This window comes from Exophiala oligosperma (genome assembly GCF_000835515.1).
Source record: "Exophiala oligosperma strain CBS 72588 unplaced genomic scaffold supercont1.8, whole genome shotgun sequence".
Lineage (NCBI taxonomy): Eukaryota > Fungi > Ascomycota > Eurotiomycetes > Chaetothyriales > Herpotrichiellaceae > Exophiala > Exophiala oligosperma.
In genome coordinates this window covers 469,263-486,467 of record NW_015622825.1, presented here as the reverse complement: position 1 = coordinate 486,467, position 17,205 = coordinate 469,263, and the positions used below count along the sequence as shown (strand labels likewise).

Sequence of the window (17,205 nt, the reverse complement as noted above, 5' to 3'; positions counted from 1 at the left end):
TTGTCCTGGTATTGGGTGCTTGAAACTTTTGATGTTGGGGTCTGACAGAGCCCTAATGCGTTGATCGTGTCAGAAGGTCTGAGTGTGGAAAGGAGGGTGAAGGAATCATACCTGATTTTGAAGATAGTTTGTTCGTCCTGCCTGGTATTTGGTGCTTGAAAGTTTTGAGCTTGGGGTTTGACAGAGCCCTAATGCGTTGATCTTGTAAGGGGTCGTATCCACGGAAATGTTGCCCTTCGATAGGGGGATGTTGAGCAAGATATATCAGACGTCGGACTCTGCGTTTGTAGCAGTATTCGCTTCTTATGTAATGGCCCAGCCATTACTGGCAATTCGAGCTCAGATGTCCCGCATTCGGGCGTCTGCTCGTGAGGTCTGTTCTTAAGGTACCTCATCTCGGAAAACGATAAATCCGGCAAGTCTTGCTTCTGCCTGCAGAAGCAAGACCTGCCGGACGAGAGAGTCTACTCGCCTAGACACATGACTCGGAACTCTTTCATTCAAGATGGTTCCGGAATATGTGTATTCAATATGTCTAGGCGAGTAGACTCTCTCCCTTTGTAACTTCTTATAAAGGAGAAGAAGAGGAGGAGGGAGGAGGGAGGAGAGGAGGAGGAGAAGGAGGAGGAAAAGGATAAAGAGAAAGAAGAAGAGGAGGAGGAGGAGGAGGAGGAAAAAGATAAAGAGGGATTTTGTTCTGCGGTTGACTGTTTGTATGCTGGAGCTTGTACCTCATAGCCATTGTAAAGGTGGAAAAGATGTGAACAGATGTTTGTTTCTGTCATGGATTGTGAATCTCAGCTGAGGAAATAAAAAAGAAAGGAAGAAGGAAAATAAAAATAAAAAGGAAAGCTGGCCTTTAAATACCCTTGGAATAGGTAGGTAGGAAAAGGTGGGCAAATATTCCGACTCACTCACTCATTAAGGTAGGTACCTAACCACGACTTAGTCGCTGTCTGTCCTAGCCATTGCCTGCGCTCACATCCTCACCTCCATTTACTTCGGTCAGGTAGGTAAGTGAGTATGATCAAGGGAGAGAGATCCTCTCTCGACCTCTCTCTCTCTGTGTGTGTATGTTGTATGGTTCTGTTTGATCACAGACTATTTCAGGTAGATATCGTTTAGAATGCTGATGAGCATTCGCTACTGCCTACGTTACAAACACAGTCGAGAGAGAGAATAGCTTCGTTGGAGGAAGATGAGGATTCTACGCGAACATGACAGTAGTTTTTGCATGCCTTGGCTTGCCATGAAATGGAAATGCTCTACGATTCAGAGTGGAACTTTGTATCACCTCAACATAGGTCTCAAGATAGGCCGTGGTATGTTTGGCCAAAGACGCACAGGATCAATACAAAATGGGTGTTATTTGAATATCCTTCACATTGACAGTCGGGCAGATGCTCATGTCCATACTGATTGATTGTCTTCCTCTTTCTGAATGTCTTGGGTGATATCAAGTTTACAAAGGGAAAGCTATTGGTTGTGATGTGGCATATCTGACTCCCCCTTCATACTCCCCCTTATCTCATCTCATAGCCTCTTGTTCGTGCCGATTTGTGATAATCGTGTGTGCCGTCTCTTCCAGGTTCAAATCCAGCAGAAAACGTACATGATTTGAGGTTGTGATTCCTCTTTCTCTCCTGGCTATGTCTTTTGTATTTTTGATTATTGGTGTAAGTAGGACGTGGTGTTTCTTTCAAGCCCAATATGACATAGTAGCATGTTTTTTTCGACTGGATTCATTGTCAGGTAGGGTGTCATGGTGTGTCAGGGGTCCGCTTCGTCATTGTGAGTAGTCTGATGAATTTGTTGTCAGTATGTATCTGGAAAAGCGGAGACGGCGGAGACGGCGGAGACGACGGAGACAGCGGAGACCCAGGTACCTTTGCGCAGGCGAGGAAGACTCTAGTCAAATAGTAATGAACGACGCGGGTCTGTCAGGCACGCAATGAGGTCGTTGTCGTTCTCAGGATGTGGAGTACTTTTTGAAGCGAGAGCAGAGGAGGATAACAAAGGTGACGACTGAGAAGTTAACAACACAGCCGACAATGACAAGGAAAAGGAGACGGTTGGACATGATGAAGCAAATGCAGGAGGCAGAGTTGTGGTGATGGTCAGCTTGACGAAGCGATGCGGAGAAAAGAAGCCGGTGGTCGATGGGCAAGTCCAGGAGAATTATCAGGACCTGAGGCTGATTGGAAAGATCTTGTAGTAGGCTAGGAGAGTCTGCTGGTGATTGATGAAAAAGACAAAGTGAACGAGCTGGTTGGAAGAGCTTGTAGTAAGCAAAGAGGGTGCGCTGGTGGTTGATGGAAAAAGACAAAGTGAATGAGCAGGACCTGAGCCCAGTGGAAGAACTTGCAGCATCTCACCACAACCACCTACCGCCTCTAGGTAGGTATGTCCTATCTGACGTCAGAGTGAAAGAGGCAGCAGCATGGTCTGATGATGGGCAACTATCTGTACCTGGGGATGCTCACGACGGTGTAATTGCTCAATTGCTCGTCTGCAGGTAGGTCGACTTCTCAAATTACACCGGGTAGCTAGTTGTGATGTTTTCCCACCCGGTTTTCCTCGTCGCTCTCAATAGCCTTGTCTCTTCTTTGGCTGGTATGGCTCCTCGAGATACTTGATATCCTCGTCACTCAACTGGATCTTACACGCATCCACCGCCTCATCCATTCTCTCCTTCTTGTTCAACCCAACGATGGGACAGACGTCCTTCTTGCTCAAAGACCAGGCAATGGCAATCTGCGCCATACTCTTTCCCATCTTACGAGCGACCTCCTCTACGCGCCCGATGATTACCTCGTCCACCTTGTCATCCCTCGACCGCACCAGATGCTGGAGGAAGTTGTCGGTCTTTTCTCGCAGGGTGTCGCGGCTCTGCCACGGTCGAGCCAGGGCACCACGGGCCACGGGCGACCAGGGTATCAAGCCGACCCCCGTGTGGTTGCAGTAAGGGATCATCTCATTCTCCTCTTCCCTGTACAGGAGGTTGTAGTAGTTCTGCATCGACACAAACTTGTGCCAGCCGTGCTTCTCGGCAACGTTTTGCAGTTCCTGAAACTCCCACGCCGCCATGCTGGACGCCCCAATGTAACGGACCTTGCCAGACTCGACCACGTCGTTGAGTGCCCTCATGATTTCCTCGCGAGGGCTGTCGCGGTCAAGACGATGGATCTGGAGGACATCAATGTACGTTCCTAGTCGTGCCACGCTCTTGTCCACGGCGTCAATGATGTGTTTGCGGCTGAGACCGACTTGGTTTACCATGTCGCCATCATTCTGTCACTTTGTCAACTGCTGTACGAGAATCGCAAGGGGAGTACACAGCAAGGGGAGACCCTACGACGGAGCTGGCGCTGATCTGAGCCCCAGGGGTGTCGGGAGATACACCGAAATAGCACTTGCTGAGGATCACAAGCCTTTCTCTCGGGATGCTGTATTTCTTGATTGCTTTGCCGATGATTTCTTCAGATCGACCATGACTGTAGATGTCTGCCGTGTCCCAAGTACGGATGCCCACCTTATAGGCATGTTCAAGGAGTGGCAGAGAGTCCTCTTCGTTAAGCACCCAACCCTGCCATTCCGGTGTTCCATAGGACATTGCACCACTGCTGGAATTAGTCCATCATATACGAAACATGTCATCTTTCATTAGCATACTGACAGGATGACCTTGGAGACTTTAAGGCCCGACTTTCCAAGATATTGATATTCCATTTTTGAACCAAGAAACGACGAGTCTGTCTGCGGTTGACTTCAAAGGTAACAAAAGACGTCGGGTGACCTCAAAGGTATGTGTAAGAAGCTTCGATGTATATGTGTTATCTGATTGAAAGATTGATTGACCGATTAATTCGTACTACTCAAGTTGCCGGTCTACGAGTCGAAGGAAGATGGTTTTGAGTCATTGATGTTCCGGTTCCCGTTAGTGACGGACTGGATTAGTAATCACTGATCAGGTTGAGTGCACCTCCTAATCTTCGTTAGGATGCTCAAGTATGAAGTACCGAGGTTATCTAACTACTGTATAGATACGATCAAGTCTACCTCGGCGTACTTTCGTCTTTGGCAGATGGTCCAATCTAGTCTATTCAGGATTGAAGGTGATGTCGCCTTGAGCCCACGTGACAGCTCTCAGTGGCTGACTAATGGAATGCATCACGTGTGCTCCTTGGTGAGGTCCAACCAATACGGTGCCAACTTGTTTTTTCCCCTTCTCAATTCCTTTGTCATAATGTCTCGCCAACACCAATCTCACCTTTATTGCGTCGCTTCGTTTGCCTAGTCTCAGTCGAGATCAGACACGAATCTATCTTCATCCATCATGGAAAGCGAGTCGCTCTCACCACAAGGGCGTAAGCGGAAGCAGCTGGACACGCCCGCAAAATCTAACCCTAAAAGCAAGAGAAGACCACAACGCCAGCGACGGTTCGACTTCGATGTGCAGGTTGAGGACTACAAGATATGGAGACGTAAGCTCATACCTCGCCCTTGGGAGCATCTGATGCTACATTTGGCTCACGCATCATCTACCAGGCCAAGGCGCGTGGCACGATCCCGTGTGCCTAGAATGTTGTAAACCAGACGACTTGATCCTCTGTCAGACATGCAAACGCGCGTATCATCAAAATTGCATGCCGAAAACTTCATCCTTCTGTAGCAGAACCCGCAAGCTGTACTGCGTTGTCTGTGTGGAACTGTCCTGGGATGTGTCTCCTCCGGATGTGTCAGCCTCTGCAACTCCTGAACCCGAGCCGGCCGCGGACAGCGATTATTTGAGACTTCAAACCCGACACGGCGGGATCTTGAACAGCAGCGAGGACATTGCACGCCCAACGGTCGGATATGGGTCAACAGCTCACCAGCGTCAGGTTCCTGATACCACTCACAACCCCTCTTCTGACACGCGAACGCCCGCGCCCACGCCCGCTGCCATCGCGGCCAACGACCGGGTTCGACAGAACGCCGACGAGCCACTGGAATATACGCAATCGCCTGAACGAACTGCTCCATCTCAAAACATGGCCTTGTCGACTAATGATGATGACCTTTGGTCCTTGTACAAAGGGACGCGAGACTATTCAAAGAGACGATCCCGATTTGCTACGTTGCCGACCAAGATTGATGAAAGCTTGTCTACATTGTATCAGGAACTAGCAACATCAACCTTTCTCCGACAGAAATTGTCGGAGCTGGAAGCAAAAGTACGTGCCCTGGAGCAGGAGAAGCAGATGCAAAAGAACCAGATCATCTTGCTGGAACAATCGCGGACCGGGACTTTCATGTCTGATCAAGAACTGGCTGAGATGAGGGCCCTCATAAGCCAGGGACAGTCGGCGTCGACACGACTCGAAGAATTGTCCAATAAATATGAAGCTCTACAGGCGGAATTCCAGCGACAAGGTGCAGATTTACTAGCAAAGGACGAAGCACTCAGTGAATGGAAGGGCAAACTGAAAGCTATGCTGGGGGAATGAACGTCAGAGGAAGAGGACTCAAATATGGCACTAAGTGAGCTCTACTATGGTCCAAGACCAAGCTTATATTTGCCCTGGACGTCCATCTCGAGTACAAGGCTCTGGAACTCGGGGATACGTTTGCACGCCAGCTCGTGGATCAGAGCCTCATTCCTGACCACCCATTCCGTGTACGTCCCGGTCTATAAACGTCAACGGTCAGTCCGCTACGCTCACGTATGGCCCATTGGTCTCACATACCATCGGAAGGAAAACCCCGTACTCGTAGGCCAGACCTATCGAGTTAACCATGTAAATGCCATGCAGGGCGTTCGAATGGGCCTGCTCCTCCGCCAACGACAACTCACGATCCCCAAAGACCGCCTTTCTCCACAAGCTGATGACAGCCTGCGCGTGAGCTTCGAGTTGTTCCATCGGGACGTTTTGGTTGGCGGTCCGTTGGTGGATGACCAGACGGTTGCCCTTCTTGGGTTTCCCCCCCGCGAATGTGTGGTCGTCACTCACGTCCTGGAAGTGACAGCTGATGGCCATGGCAGGAATGGTGAAGGCTCTGGCGTGCCACTCGGTGATTTCCTCGGCGAGTTGGCTCATCTGCGTGGATTCCAATTTGCTCCCCAGCTCGAACCTGTAGAGAGGCATCGTCGACGACGTGGGACTTATGCCTACACAAGATCAGGTGAGAAAGCTGGTTGTAGATCGTGTCGAAGGACAGCAATGAAGAGGTGGTATGAGAGGAGTGAAAACACGACAGTGTACCAAGGGGGAGGAAGAAAGAAAACAATTACAATATGAAATTTCTGCGAGATGTAACACAACTTGGCAGGCGAGCGTCTGTCGCAATTCCCGCTTTCCAACAAGACGAATGCCAACATCTCTTGATTCATGTCAGGGGAGGTTGAAAGCACTCCGAAGAGTCCACCCACACCTTCCAGGCGTACGCGTGTTGGCACGGGTACGAGACCAGAATTCATTAATCGCATGGAGGAGACCTTTCACACAAAGTTTTCATTTGTCATTTCCCCTTCCGTGGTATCCAGCTCGGGACTTTGCGGAGGCAGACAGCATCAAACATACCCAGCTGTACCTTGCCACTCTTATCAGGTGTGACCGATGCTTCACCATCAAACACCGATTCGCGCGCCCCTCGATTCACACAATGCTGGCCTCACTCCTATGGAAAAAAAGGAATCGGCGGAACGGCAAAGTATACGCTAGTTATGGAGCTCTGCCCAATTGCTCCGTATGCTACTGCATTTCAGTATGACTGAGGTACCGCTTGCTCTAGGAGCCTACTTCCATGCGAATGCAATCTGCTCGAAGTGTGGCCCTGCCGCCGTGACCAGTCACATCTCTAGGCTTCCACTTCAAGCCTACACGGCTAGGGCACTACCGAACGTGTTTCCGCCTGACCTCTACAGCTTCAGGTAGGAAAGTGCCCGTTGATACCACTTGAGGCTTTGCCGATTTTGCAACTCTTCCATCTCCCAGGCCTCCATCCGTCGCCGGCCCGTGTGCAAGTCAATCACTTTCTGCAGATTGTCTCAGTACAAACATTGTATTTTTCCAGTTGAATTTACTCACAAGGTTTTTCAGGGGCTGGCGACTCCATAATTGATGGCCTGCCCACATGACAATAAACAAGGGCAGACTTAGGCAGTCGGAGAAAAATTTCGAGGCGGTTGGTTGTCCATCAATCGGCCACAGCGACAGAATGACTTGGCTGACCAACATGAAGAGAAACATGACGAATGAAAGCATAGGTAGCCACGGATACAATGGTTGTCGGAAAGCAAAAGGTTTGTCGAAGAGGTCATCCTTTTGCATGTCAACAGCACCACGAAACCGCCAGTTGCAAAGGATAAAAACCATCCACACGATGAAGAAGGCTTCACCCGAGATGGCAGAAAACCAAGAGAAGACGATGGCTCCCGTGCTGCTACAGTTCAGATACGCAAGCACAATGGAGACCGAGGCCGTAAATATCAGTGCGGTCCACGGCCGCCCCTGGGCGTCCACCTTGTTGAAGATGCGAAAGGCGTAGCCCATGTCCGCCATCGTTTTCAGCGTGCGTGACGCTATGTAAACGCTGGAACTGGCCACGCTGCACACACACACCATGACCACGGCATTCAAGACGTCTGGGAGCGCCTGAATGCCCGCTCCTTTGATGGCTTGGATGAATGGCGAGCTGTTGGTTTTGGAACCGCCGATCAGTGCCTCGTTATTGTACGGGACAACGAACGTGAGGAACAACATTGCAACCACATAGAAGACAAAGATACGCCACATCAGAAGGTTGATCGCAGCAGGCAGATCACGACTGTGGATGCATGCACGATCAGCGTCGTATATCGTCAGCGTAGACTCTTACAGGTGATGAACTCAGGAATGAAGGGTTTCAGAAGGCACATGGGGGGTTCTTACCGAGGAGCTTGCATCTCTCCTGCCACAATGGCCACCATTTCCGTGCCACCAGTCGCAAAAGCTGCCGTGACAAATCCCGAAGCGATGCCTCTGAAGCCGTGAAGCACGCCGTTATCCAATTCCGGCAGATGCCAATTTCCGGCGCCGTGTTTGGCGCCGTGAGGCCCACCCCCACCCATAATGACCCAGACGACGATGATGAAGATGAAAATGGAGATGATTTTGACTGCCGAGACAACGACCTCAACTTCTGCAAACACGTTGACCGGAAACAGGTGGACGGCAAGATTGACAATGATGAAGATAGAGATCCAGAGCGGTATGTATTTGTGCTCGTCATTCCAGTAACCGATGAGAAGCTGCGAGTTGAAATAGAATTGTCAGAATGTTCCGTCTTCCAACTTCTCGTGGGGCTCGAGAGAAAACGATGGATGCATTCAACTGACACTGAAAGCTGATGCCTCGGCTCCAAAGATGGCAACCCATGCTAGCCAGTACTGCCAGCCGACGGCGAATCCCAAAGAATCATTGAAGAATCTCGTGGCATAGTCCGTAACACCGCCTGAGACAGGAAGCACCACGGCAAGCTCCCCCAGACCTTGCATCATGATAGCCAAAGCCACTCCCACAAGAGCAAAGCTTAGGACAAGAGACAGAGGGCCACCCGTATGAAGGACCTTGCCGCACCCGATGAGCAGGCCGGTCCCTATGCAGGATCCAATTGCGATCATCTTGCCAACCAGAAATGAGCTTTGATCTAGCATCATAGGTAATGATGTCACTGCAAAGCAGCAGGGAAGACGTACCTGGACGTGGCGAGATCTCAATTTGCGTTTGAGTTGACCATCAGCCTGCGGCATGCTCGTGAAGGAAGCAGAGTCACCAATGTCAACCGCAGCGGGAAAGCCACTCTCCAGTTGCACATCTTCACCGGTGGATTCTCGGTCGCTCAAGGGCTTCATGGTAGAGTTGAGGCTGCGGGGTCGGCACGATCTCAAGATAGTCGCGCGAGGAGAAGGATGGATAGACTATTTGCACTTAAACCTAGGCGTAGAGGGATCCAAAAGTAGACCACAGTGTCGGAGAAGGAGAAAGAATAGGGAGCTCCTTGATATACGGGGAAGAATCTCCTCTCACGGTCCTGGGAATGTGACCCTATGGAGCAGAGTTGGCGGGTTGACCATTGAACCCAAGGGGTCGTCGTCCTGGGCCCGGACTGGATCCCAGTCGCCGGAATGCTCAGGTTCCTCAGACATAGGCGAGAGACGCGCCCGTCTGTAGTCTTGAAGACGGCTGAGCTAGCGAATGGGAAATTCGTTCAAGCTCTGAGTTCGCTCGATTGTCTCATTCTCGCCGCCATTTTCCGATAGTTGCGTAGATAGCGACGGGTAGTTCGTTCCCTGAATCTCTGGTAGGATGAGAGACGAGTGGAATCGTGCGAACTTGATGACAAATGAAACCTGTCTCGTTCGAACCTCGCCGGAGCTTTTGGCCAATTCAAAAACCTCTACAGGTATCAAAGTGCGCGCGGTGGAGACTGACCTTTCGGAAGAAGCAGGACAAATTCCTGCAAGAGGGAGATCTGTGACGGCCCCTATTTGGTTTGTCAGCCACTATCCCGTCAGTCCATACGACGTCGACCGGGTTGAGGCAAGCATCCCGCCCTGAGACGGAGCATACTCTGCTCCATCACACGGCAGGGGATACCATGGGTCTTTTATCAATGACGAATAGCAGATTTGCCTCACCAGAGCCAGTCGTCCCGGCATTTTGCAGGTAACAAAGCCCGCGGGACGAGAACGGACAAACTTGAAATCGGGGAGCAGACAATTCATTAGTCAGCCATCAACAAAATTGCCATTTTCCGTAGTTCACTACATTTCGAATCGTATATCTCATATGGCCATGGCCATCATCTTTCAATGGTGGATGGCATATCGACCAGCTCCAAGATTTCTGATACCCCCGAAGACTGCGCCGCCTGTGGTCCACCTGGAAGATGGAGGAAACCGGAGCAGAACGCCACCTGCTGCACCCCTTCACGACCCTCTCCGACGAGAGCACTGGAGCATACACCATCGACAATGCTGAAGGAGTCATGATGCAGACTCACTCTGGGCTACAGCTACTCGACGCAATGTCCGGTCTGTGGTGCGTCAATGTTGGCTACGGCAATCCGGCGCTGACGGACGCGATTCATCATGCTTCACAAAAGCTATCCTTTGCGCACTGCTTCTGGGGTTGTTCCCACGAGTATGTAACGCGCCTGGCCGATAAACTCATCGAGCTTGCTCCAGGCAGCTGTATGAAGAAGGTCTTCTTCGGACACTCCGGTGCCGATGCCAACGACACCAATTTGAAACTCGCCAGGTTGTATTTTCTACTGTTGGGACAACCGCAGCGGACCAAGTTCTTGGCGTGCCACGATAGCTACCATGGAACCACATACGCAGCAGCGAACCTTTCCGGATTGCCAGGTCACCATCGAAATTTTGCACTTCCAGAGTCAAACTACATTCACCTCTCACCACCAGACGTGGACGACGTGATGAATCGCCGTAGGTTTGCGACGCCAGACGCCCTTGTGGATGACCTCGTCAAAGAGCTTGAAGAGACCATCGAACAGGAAGGAGCGGAGACCATTGCGGCATTCTTTGCCGAGCCGATAATGGCAGTGGGTGGCATCGTTATTCCCCCCGCGACGTACTTTCCGCGAGTCAAAGACGTTCTCGATAAGCACGGCATTCTTCTGGTCATGGATGACGTGGTATGCTCCTTTGGTCGGATCGGCCACTGGTTCGGGTGGGAGACAACGGGAGTCCAGCCAGATTTGGTCTCTTTAGCCAAGGGGTTGACGAGTGGGTATGTTCCCATGTCAGCAAGCATGGTTGGCGCGAGAGTCGCCTCAGTGCTGCAGCAATATCAGAAAGAAGTCGGCATTTTGGGCCACGGGTTTACGATGTCGGGCCACCCTGTCGCTGCGGCAGCGGCCTTGGCGAACATTGAAGAGATTGAGAAGCACAATCTGTTGGAACAGGCGACGGCAAAAGGTCAGTCGCTCGTACGAATGATTCGGGACCAATCCAAACATCTGTGCAGCATTCTGAATGTCCGCGGAAGGGGCATGCTGATAGGGGTCCAGCTCACTACCCCAGGTACAGCAAAAGCAGATGGCAGGATGTTTGTTGACGTAGGAGAGGTTTCTAGAGTCTGCTTGCAGCGCGGACTGATCGTCCGTGCGGTGCCAGCTCGAAACACCATCGCCCTTTGCCCTCCTCTAATCATCAGTCAGGCGCAGATGCAAACTTTGACAGACTGTCTTGTAGCTACCATAGCGGAATGCGAGAACCAATAAGTTGAAGCCGGGAGCTCGGTGGATTCCCGAGGTTGGAGCTCGATATACTCCGTAAATTTTCACTCAATAGTCCCAGGATGACAAATGAAACATGTGGATCACTCATGATCAATCTTCCCGGTTTTCCTTTGCGCCTCGGAGGCGGTGAAATCACCCCGATCTGCAACCTCTGATAAGCACAGGCTGGCTCAAACATGAGAATTTCCACCGTATCGGAGGAAGATTGTTGGGTCATCGCGGGACATCTAGGAACTGTCGCAACTTTTACCTGTCCTTCTCGCCGGGAGGAGCGGGGACTACACGCACTCAGCATTCAGACCAAGACCGACTTGATGTGCGATACTTCTCATCGACCAACCCAGAGGCTCGAACAGGATTTCAGGAAACCCGGTCCCACTAATTGGCAGGCCTCCAAGTTGCGCCTCACCTAGTCCGACCGACTAAAGCTCTTCCTTCGGATTAGCATCTGCTCAGGGTCTCCTTTCCTTCCTGCACGAGCGCCAACCTTTCAGACATAAGAAGGTCGAAGTTGTGGTAGTGTCAACTCTCCAGTAGCGACTGCCAACTTCACAACCATCTCGCGTCATACAATATGGATCTAAAGCATCCGGAGCTCTGTCTTCAAGACTCGTTCATCGGCGGGGAGTGGGTCACTTCGAAGTCGAAGCAGCGCTTCAGGATTATCAGTACGAGTACACTTCTCAGAGAAACCGACAACTTTGGTAACAAGCAGCAGATCCGGCAACGGGAGAAGTCGTCGCAACATGTCCACAGAACGACGCGTGCGATGTCCCGAGCGCTGTTGTGGTAGCTCAGGCAGCGTTTGCCGTCTACTCAAAGCTAACCCCAAGAGTTCGAGCTCAACGCCTCTTAGCTTGGTCTCAACTGATCGAAGAGCACCGTGAAGATCTCGCTAATTTGCTGACATTGGAGACTGGGAAACCACTTTACGAAGCCCTCGCTGAGATTGATTATTCAAAATCATTTCTCTGGTGGTTCGCGGGTACGTGAAAGCCAGGGCCGCAATATTTCAACTAGGCTCACAGGTTCTCAGGCGAAGCTGAGAGAATTCAAGGCATCACAAACGTGTCATCGACTCCTGGCCGACGTATCTTCACGATAAAACAGCCGGCCGGCGTCTCGGTGGCTCTGGTGCCTTGGAATTTCCCTGTTGCCATGGCGGTCAGGAAGGCTGCTACGGCGCTCGCCGCAGGCTGCACCATGATCGTCAAGCCCTCATCTGAAACGCCGTTAAGCACCCTGGCTGTAGCAAAGCTAGCTCAAGATGCCGGCTTCGAAGCAGGTGTACTCAATGTTCTGACGACGGATCTTGCAAACACCCCAGCCGTCAGTGAGGCTCTTTGCAAGCATCCACTGGTAAAGAAAGTAACCTTCACGGGCTCAACGAGGGTCGGAGAGATCATCGCACGCCACTGTGCGGGTGGGATCAAGAAACTCACCCTTGGACTGGGCGGAAATTGTCCATTCATAGTCTTTGACGATGCTAACCTCGACCATGCCGTCGACGCTCTGATGGCTTTGAAGTGGCGGAACGCTGGCCAAGCTTGCATCTCCTCAAACCGGGTGTATATCCAGCGAGGTGTGTATGACAGGTTCGTCCACGAATTTGTCGGCAGAACCAAGGCCCTTCGGGTTGGGCGGGGCATGGATCCAGCCACGAAAATCGGTCCCCTAACCGTCCCCCAAGGCATATCAAAAGCACGATTGTTTGTGGAAGATGCAAGGGCTCGGGGGGCACACATTGCCTGTGGCGGAACTGACCTGCCAGAACTGGGTCCCTTCTTCTTTCAGCCGACAGTTCTTACTCATGTGACCGAGGAGATGTTGGTCTTCAAGGACGAATGTTTCGGTCCGATTTGCCCGATAGCACCTTTTGACTGCGAAGAGGAGGTTGTCCAATTGGCCAACAACACTTCGGTTTGTTTTGCCATGTTGAACTGCCTTCCACCTACTAAAGAGAGTGCAGATGGGACTGGCTTCGTATTTTTTCACGAAAGATGTCGACCGTGCATGGCGCCTCCTTGAGAACTTGGAGTCTGGGATGATTGGAATGAACACCGGCAGTATATCGGCCGCGGAAAGTCCTTTTGGAGGCATCAAAGAATCTGGTAAGAAAGATACTGTGAGGTCTGGGTGTTGGACTGACCTCGAACAACGTTCTAGGCTACGGCAAGGAGAGTGGACCTGAGGTGGCAATCAATGAGTATCTCGTTTCCAAAACTAGCACTTTGACCATAGATGGGCATTTTTAGAGAGAGCGCCCATCCTGCAGATGTTGATCACGACAATCACAATCCTGAAAAGGCATGAGGGAGGATCTCACCAAGCCCAGCCATTACTTCAATCCAAATATAAGGTCTCTCAAAATATTAGCTTCAAATCATTGTGAGAACCCTGAGTGAGAAGTGTTCGGATATGACACATGAGCGACTGCATACAAGTTGTCAGCGTACAAAGCAGTTCCATGTGATGGCTTCCTTGCCCCTACTTGTTACGAAGTATCCATCATCCGTTTTCCGTCTGCGCTTCTATGTCGGAATCTACCCACGGGTTACAAGGCGCTCATCACACTGTCAAACTCAGTCACGATTTAATCTGTTCAATATTTCATTACTGATTGTTACCCTTTCCCTCGAAGTTCCCAGGCTTTCTCATTTTTGTGGATCGACAACAGCACAAGGCTGACACCGATTGCCCTGTGACATGCCTTGCTGGCCTCGGGGTGGATGCCCTTTAGTTTCTCCCCTCTGCACCATCACCTGAGTCTCTTTGTAAGAATTCGCTAACGAATAGCTATCTGGGTATGGGGAAAAGGGTCCTCCGCTCCTCCCAACGCCTATCTCGCTGATTCTGTTCAATGCGTCCGATGGGGGCACAACTCTCCGGGATGGTCACTTTGCTCGCTGCCTTTGAGTTAGACCACAGAATGACAGCACTTAGCTCGCTATCCACAGGGAATTCAATGCTATCTAAGCCACAAACCACGTTGCTTGGGTGTTGTTTGTGCTAGTGGAAGATGGTTGCCGGGGACGAGTGGGAGAAGTATCGGCATCTACCGTGGACAGACGTCGACACGGACAAAGACCCTTCAAATCGCCAATACATCTGAACTCAGATCTGGGGAGAAGTCTCTACACCCAATAGAAACTTTCCGATGTCGATCTAGAAGGCGATTTTGACAAATTTCCATCTCTGTTCTCGGTTTCGGCGTCCTCCAGCTTGGTCCGTGCAAACGTCAAATCTAAGAGCACTGTTCACATGGTTATCGCTCCCACATCTCGACAACACTCTAAGAACTATCCTGCACAAAGCATTCTGGCAACCTTTGGCCGGTCGCCATGCTCGCCATGTGTCTGGGTCTCATACCCTGGATTGGTGATGTCCACCAAGGTCTCCCACGTGGGCTCGTTGCAGGGATGGTTCTTTCCATCTTGGCCATACTACTCAAGCGTTCGGCGAAGTCATGGCGAAAGGGAATCCACCATCGATTTTAGGACAGGCGCAGTTGTTCAGTTCATGACACTGTTGTCTTGCCTTGTCAGAACCGAATCCTCCTTTTGAACCTGCGGTGCCAAGTCATCCATCGACCGCGGCAATCCAAACTTTTGGGATAGTTGTCCGTGCGCGAACCTTCTCTTATTGAATACATCAAGCACTGACCTTTCGCTGCAAATACCTCTGCATGATGTAAATCATTGGCAACCTGAACCCCATTGTTGAGAGGCATGTACCATGACATCGATATCGACCACCCAGACTGTGCGGCACAAGGTTTTGTGGCCGATCCAAAAATGTGACAATGAGGCTGGTTTGGGTCGATGCATGACTAGTTCTAACATGCCATGACCTTTACGAAGTCCAGGAAACTTCGTTACCAACCTGTGACCTTCAACTCTCATCTCATCAGGCCACGACTTGTCGTTTCACCTCTGATTCCTGGAATCCCCCTCTGGTGTTTTGAACGGTCACGCCGATATGGATGAACCAAGTGCACATAAGCTCTGCGGTCTCAAAGTACTTATCGCAGGAGGATCAATTGGCGGTTTAGCCACTGCTATTGCCCTCAAGGCACAAGGCCATCATGTTACTGTACATTCCCTCACAGCTTTTGGATGTGGAAAGGGTTTGTATCTGACGCGGAACAACAGGTCTATGAGCAAGCACTCGTCCCAGATACAATGGGCTCCGGGATCACAATCTTCCCGAATTCTCTTCGCGCCCTCGATATGCTAGGCGTTGACACCGCTCAGATTAGAGCGGTGAGAATCAAGATGGTGAGGATGAATGATGAAGTCGCTGGGTGACACGTACAAGGGTTAATTATCGGCAGATGATCAGGACGTCAATAGAGGAAGATGGTTCGGCTGATGCCATTGAAAACGATATTGATGAGAAGGCTTGGGTATACACCGTATTCTCGCTTGACAGTAAGGATCGGCACTGATCAGTCACAGCCATGGTATCAGACGACGTACCAAGATCTCTTTGTCTCTCTCTGGGAGGCTGCACACGACAACTCCAAACCCGGTCCCAAGATTGACATTGTCACCTCAAAGTCGGTCGTTAGTATTGATCCGTCCAGGGCCTTGATATACTTTTCGGATGGGACAGAAGCAGATGGAGATGTCGTCATCGGAGCTGATGGTGTGCACTCTGTTTGTCGATCATTCGTACCTGGAGGAAGTTTTCGGCGATTCCGCATTAAGCGTCACGTCTTCCGAGCCTTGATCCCTCGCGAACGGCTCGAGAATGACTCTAGGACGATCAAATTCATCGAGACAGACGGTCGGGCGCACTGCTACAACCACCAAGAGAAGAGCCTTCTCATCACCCCGGCGTCGAACGGCCAGAACCTGTGCATCAAATTCCTTTACGAAGATCGTATGGCGTTCAAGAACTTGAGCAAGGACTGGAGAGACCCGTCGAGCAAGAAGAAGCTTTTGCGACTTGCTGCCGGCTTGCCCGACGAATGCATGGCCCTCTTCGAAAATATTTTGGACCGGGACCTCCAGGATCAACCGATTTGGGACATGGACCCACTGATGACATTTCAATCCAACCGGATGGCCTTGATGGGAGACGCAGCACACCCCATGCCACCATACTGTGGCCAAAGAATCGCCATGGCACTGGAGGACGCTCTCGCACTGGGTGTCATCCTTGAGCCCGAGACACCTAATAGTGAGGTCGACGAACGACTCAAGCTTTATTCCAACACTCGCAAGACCCGCGCCGTCGCCGTGCAACAGACGTTGAGAGGGCTCTCTGAGGCGGACATGAGAAACTTTGCCACTGAATTTGACGGTGAGTGAGCTTGACTCGCAGAAGAAGGAAAGGGAGATTTGCGAATTCTGACTACTCGATAGCATACTCTTTCCACACGTACATCCTTGGTCACGACGAGCGCGAGCACATATGTCAAGCCTTGTGTATTTGGAAGAAGCAACAGTGTCTGAGGCAGGGTTCGATGGGTTTTCTGGAGTTGCCGAAACCATCGACGCAGATATTTGAAGAAGAACCTAGAGGAGACGAAGGAAAGAGCCGTCAAAGATCTCCTTCGCCGAAGAAGTGGTGGTCGATAGGAAGAAAGGGGTCCAAGACATGGTCCAGGGTGTTTTCTTCATCCAGAGAGACGCTTCGACCTGTTGTTGCAACATCATGATACCAACGCCGGAGCACAAAGTATGAAAGTACTGGAAGAAGGTATGTACACCACGATTGACTTGGATAACGACTCAAAGACTCGAGAGATCAAGAAGAAGGGGGCGTTTCAGGTATCGTGATGTTGTTGTTGTTGATGTTTCTGCTCGACCCTTTTCTCGTATCAAATCCAGGAAGAGGGCGTTTTGGGAGCATTGAGGGAAATGTTTAAACCTACAGACGCTGTTTACGGCCTACAATTATCTGTCTCAACTG

General features: G+C 50.9%; 7 protein-coding genes across 8 annotated transcripts; 4 read left to right on the top strand and 3 right to left on the bottom strand.

The window, feature by feature from the left end:
- Window positions 1-2,341: 2,341 nt before the first annotated feature.
- PV06_08200 (versiconal hemiacetal acetate reductase) lies at window positions 2,342-3,923 on the bottom strand. Its single transcript, XM_016409510.1, has 3 exons — window positions 3,677-3,923; window positions 3,356-3,620; window positions 2,342-3,291 (listed from the first exon to the last, which is right to left on the bottom strand). The coding sequence occupies exons 1-3, from the start codon at window positions 3,727-3,729 to the stop codon at window positions 2,587-2,589; spliced, it is 1,023 nt and encodes a 340-aa protein (XP_016259818.1). The 5' UTR covers window positions 3,730-3,923; the 3' UTR covers window positions 2,342-2,586.
- A 331-nt stretch (window positions 3,924-4,254) lies between these two features.
- PV06_08198 lies at window positions 4,255-7,023 on the top strand. 2 transcript variants are annotated; one of them, XM_016409508.1, is made up of 3 exons: window positions 4,255-4,484; window positions 4,549-5,686; window positions 5,739-7,023. In XM_016409508.1, the coding sequence occupies exons 1-2, from the start codon at window positions 4,337-4,339 to the stop codon at window positions 5,487-5,489; spliced, it is 1,089 nt and encodes a 362-aa protein (XP_016259816.1). In that variant the 5' UTR covers window positions 4,255-4,336; the 3' UTR covers window positions 5,490-5,686; window positions 5,739-7,023. The 2 variants fall into 2 exon arrangements, with proteins under 2 accessions (XP_016259816.1, XP_016259815.1); XM_016409507.1 differs by having other exon boundaries at window positions 4,549-7,023.
- PV06_08199 (uncharacterized protein) lies at window positions 5,534-6,128 on the bottom strand (the record flags this gene model as incomplete). The annotated part of the gene is made up of 2 exons (XM_016409509.1): window positions 5,534-5,671; window positions 5,730-6,128. The coding sequence occupies 2 exons, from the start codon at window positions 6,126-6,128 to the stop codon at window positions 5,534-5,536; spliced, it is 537 nt and encodes a 178-aa protein (XP_016259817.1).
- On the bottom strand, window positions 6,820-8,875 carry PV06_08197 (uncharacterized protein; the record flags this gene model as incomplete). Its single annotated transcript, XM_016409506.1, has 5 exons — window positions 6,820-7,018; window positions 7,071-7,809; window positions 7,914-8,272; window positions 8,360-8,644; window positions 8,720-8,875. 5 exons carry the CDS (start codon window positions 8,873-8,875, stop codon window positions 6,902-6,904), a joined length of 1,656 nt encoding a protein of 551 aa, XP_016259814.1. The 3' UTR covers window positions 6,820-6,901.
- Window positions 8,876-9,844: 969 nt separating this feature from the next.
- PV06_08196 (uncharacterized protein) lies at window positions 9,845-11,306 on the top strand. The gene has a single exon (XM_016409505.1). The coding sequence runs from the start codon at window positions 9,913-9,915 to the stop codon at window positions 11,266-11,268; it is 1,356 nt and encodes a 451-aa protein (XP_016259813.1). The 5' UTR covers window positions 9,845-9,912; the 3' UTR covers window positions 11,269-11,306.
- Window positions 11,307-11,860: 554 nt separating this feature from the next.
- On the top strand, window positions 11,861-13,541 carry PV06_08195 (uncharacterized protein; the record flags this gene model as incomplete). The annotated part of the gene is made up of 5 exons (XM_016409504.1): window positions 11,861-11,954; window positions 12,002-12,271; window positions 12,323-13,206; window positions 13,256-13,397; window positions 13,453-13,541. The coding sequence occupies 5 exons, from the start codon at window positions 11,861-11,863 to the stop codon at window positions 13,539-13,541; spliced, it is 1,479 nt and encodes a 492-aa protein (XP_016259812.1).
- Window positions 13,542-15,175: 1,634 nt separating this feature from the next.
- PV06_08194 (uncharacterized protein) lies at window positions 15,176-17,205 on the top strand. The gene is made up of 5 exons (XM_016409503.1): window positions 15,176-15,378; window positions 15,438-15,563; window positions 15,620-15,691; window positions 15,744-16,593; window positions 16,656-17,205. The coding sequence occupies exons 1-5, from the start codon at window positions 15,265-15,267 to the stop codon at window positions 16,949-16,951; spliced, it is 1,458 nt and encodes a 485-aa protein (XP_016259811.1). The 5' UTR covers window positions 15,176-15,264; the 3' UTR covers window positions 16,952-17,205.

What these genes read in the sequence shown, in the direction of transcription:
- PV06_08196 (XM_016409505.1), top strand. Translation starts at nt 9,913, where the DNA reads ATGGAGGAAACCGGAGCAGAACGCCACCTGCTGCACCCCTTCACGACC.
- PV06_08200 (XM_016409510.1), bottom strand. Translation starts at nt 3,729, where the DNA reads ATGGAATATCAATATCTTGGAAAGTCGGGCCTTAAAGTCTCCAAGGTC. An exon ending in AAAGTCTCCAAGGTCATCCT is followed by an intron (nt 3,621 to 3,676) that starts GTCAGTATGCTA and finishes TAATTCCAGCAG; the next exon opens with TGGTGCAATGTCCTATGGAA. An exon ending in AGATCAGCGCCAGCTCCGTC is followed by an intron (nt 3,292 to 3,355) that starts GTAGGGTCTCCC and finishes ACAAAGTGACAG; the next exon opens with AATGATGGCGACATGGTAAA.
- PV06_08194 (XM_016409503.1), top strand. Translation starts at nt 15,265, where the DNA reads ATGGATGAACCAAGTGCACATAAGCTCTGCGGTCTCAAAGTACTTATC. An exon ending in GAGCGGTGAGAATCAAGATG is followed by an intron (nt 15,564 to 15,619) that starts GTGAGGATGAAT and finishes AATTATCGGCAG; the next exon opens with ATGATCAGGACGTCAATAGA. An exon ending in ATATTGATGAGAAGGCTTGG is followed by an intron (nt 15,692 to 15,743) that starts GTATACACCGTA and finishes GATCAGTCACAG; the next exon opens with CCATGGTATCAGACGACGTA.
- PV06_08198 (XM_016409508.1), top strand. Translation starts at nt 4,337, where the DNA reads ATGGAAAGCGAGTCGCTCTCACCACAAGGGCGTAAGCGGAAGCAGCTG. An exon ending in GGACTACAAGATATGGAGAC is followed by an intron (nt 4,485 to 4,548) that starts GTAAGCTCATAC and finishes ATCATCTACCAG; the next exon opens with GCCAAGGCGCGTGGCACGAT.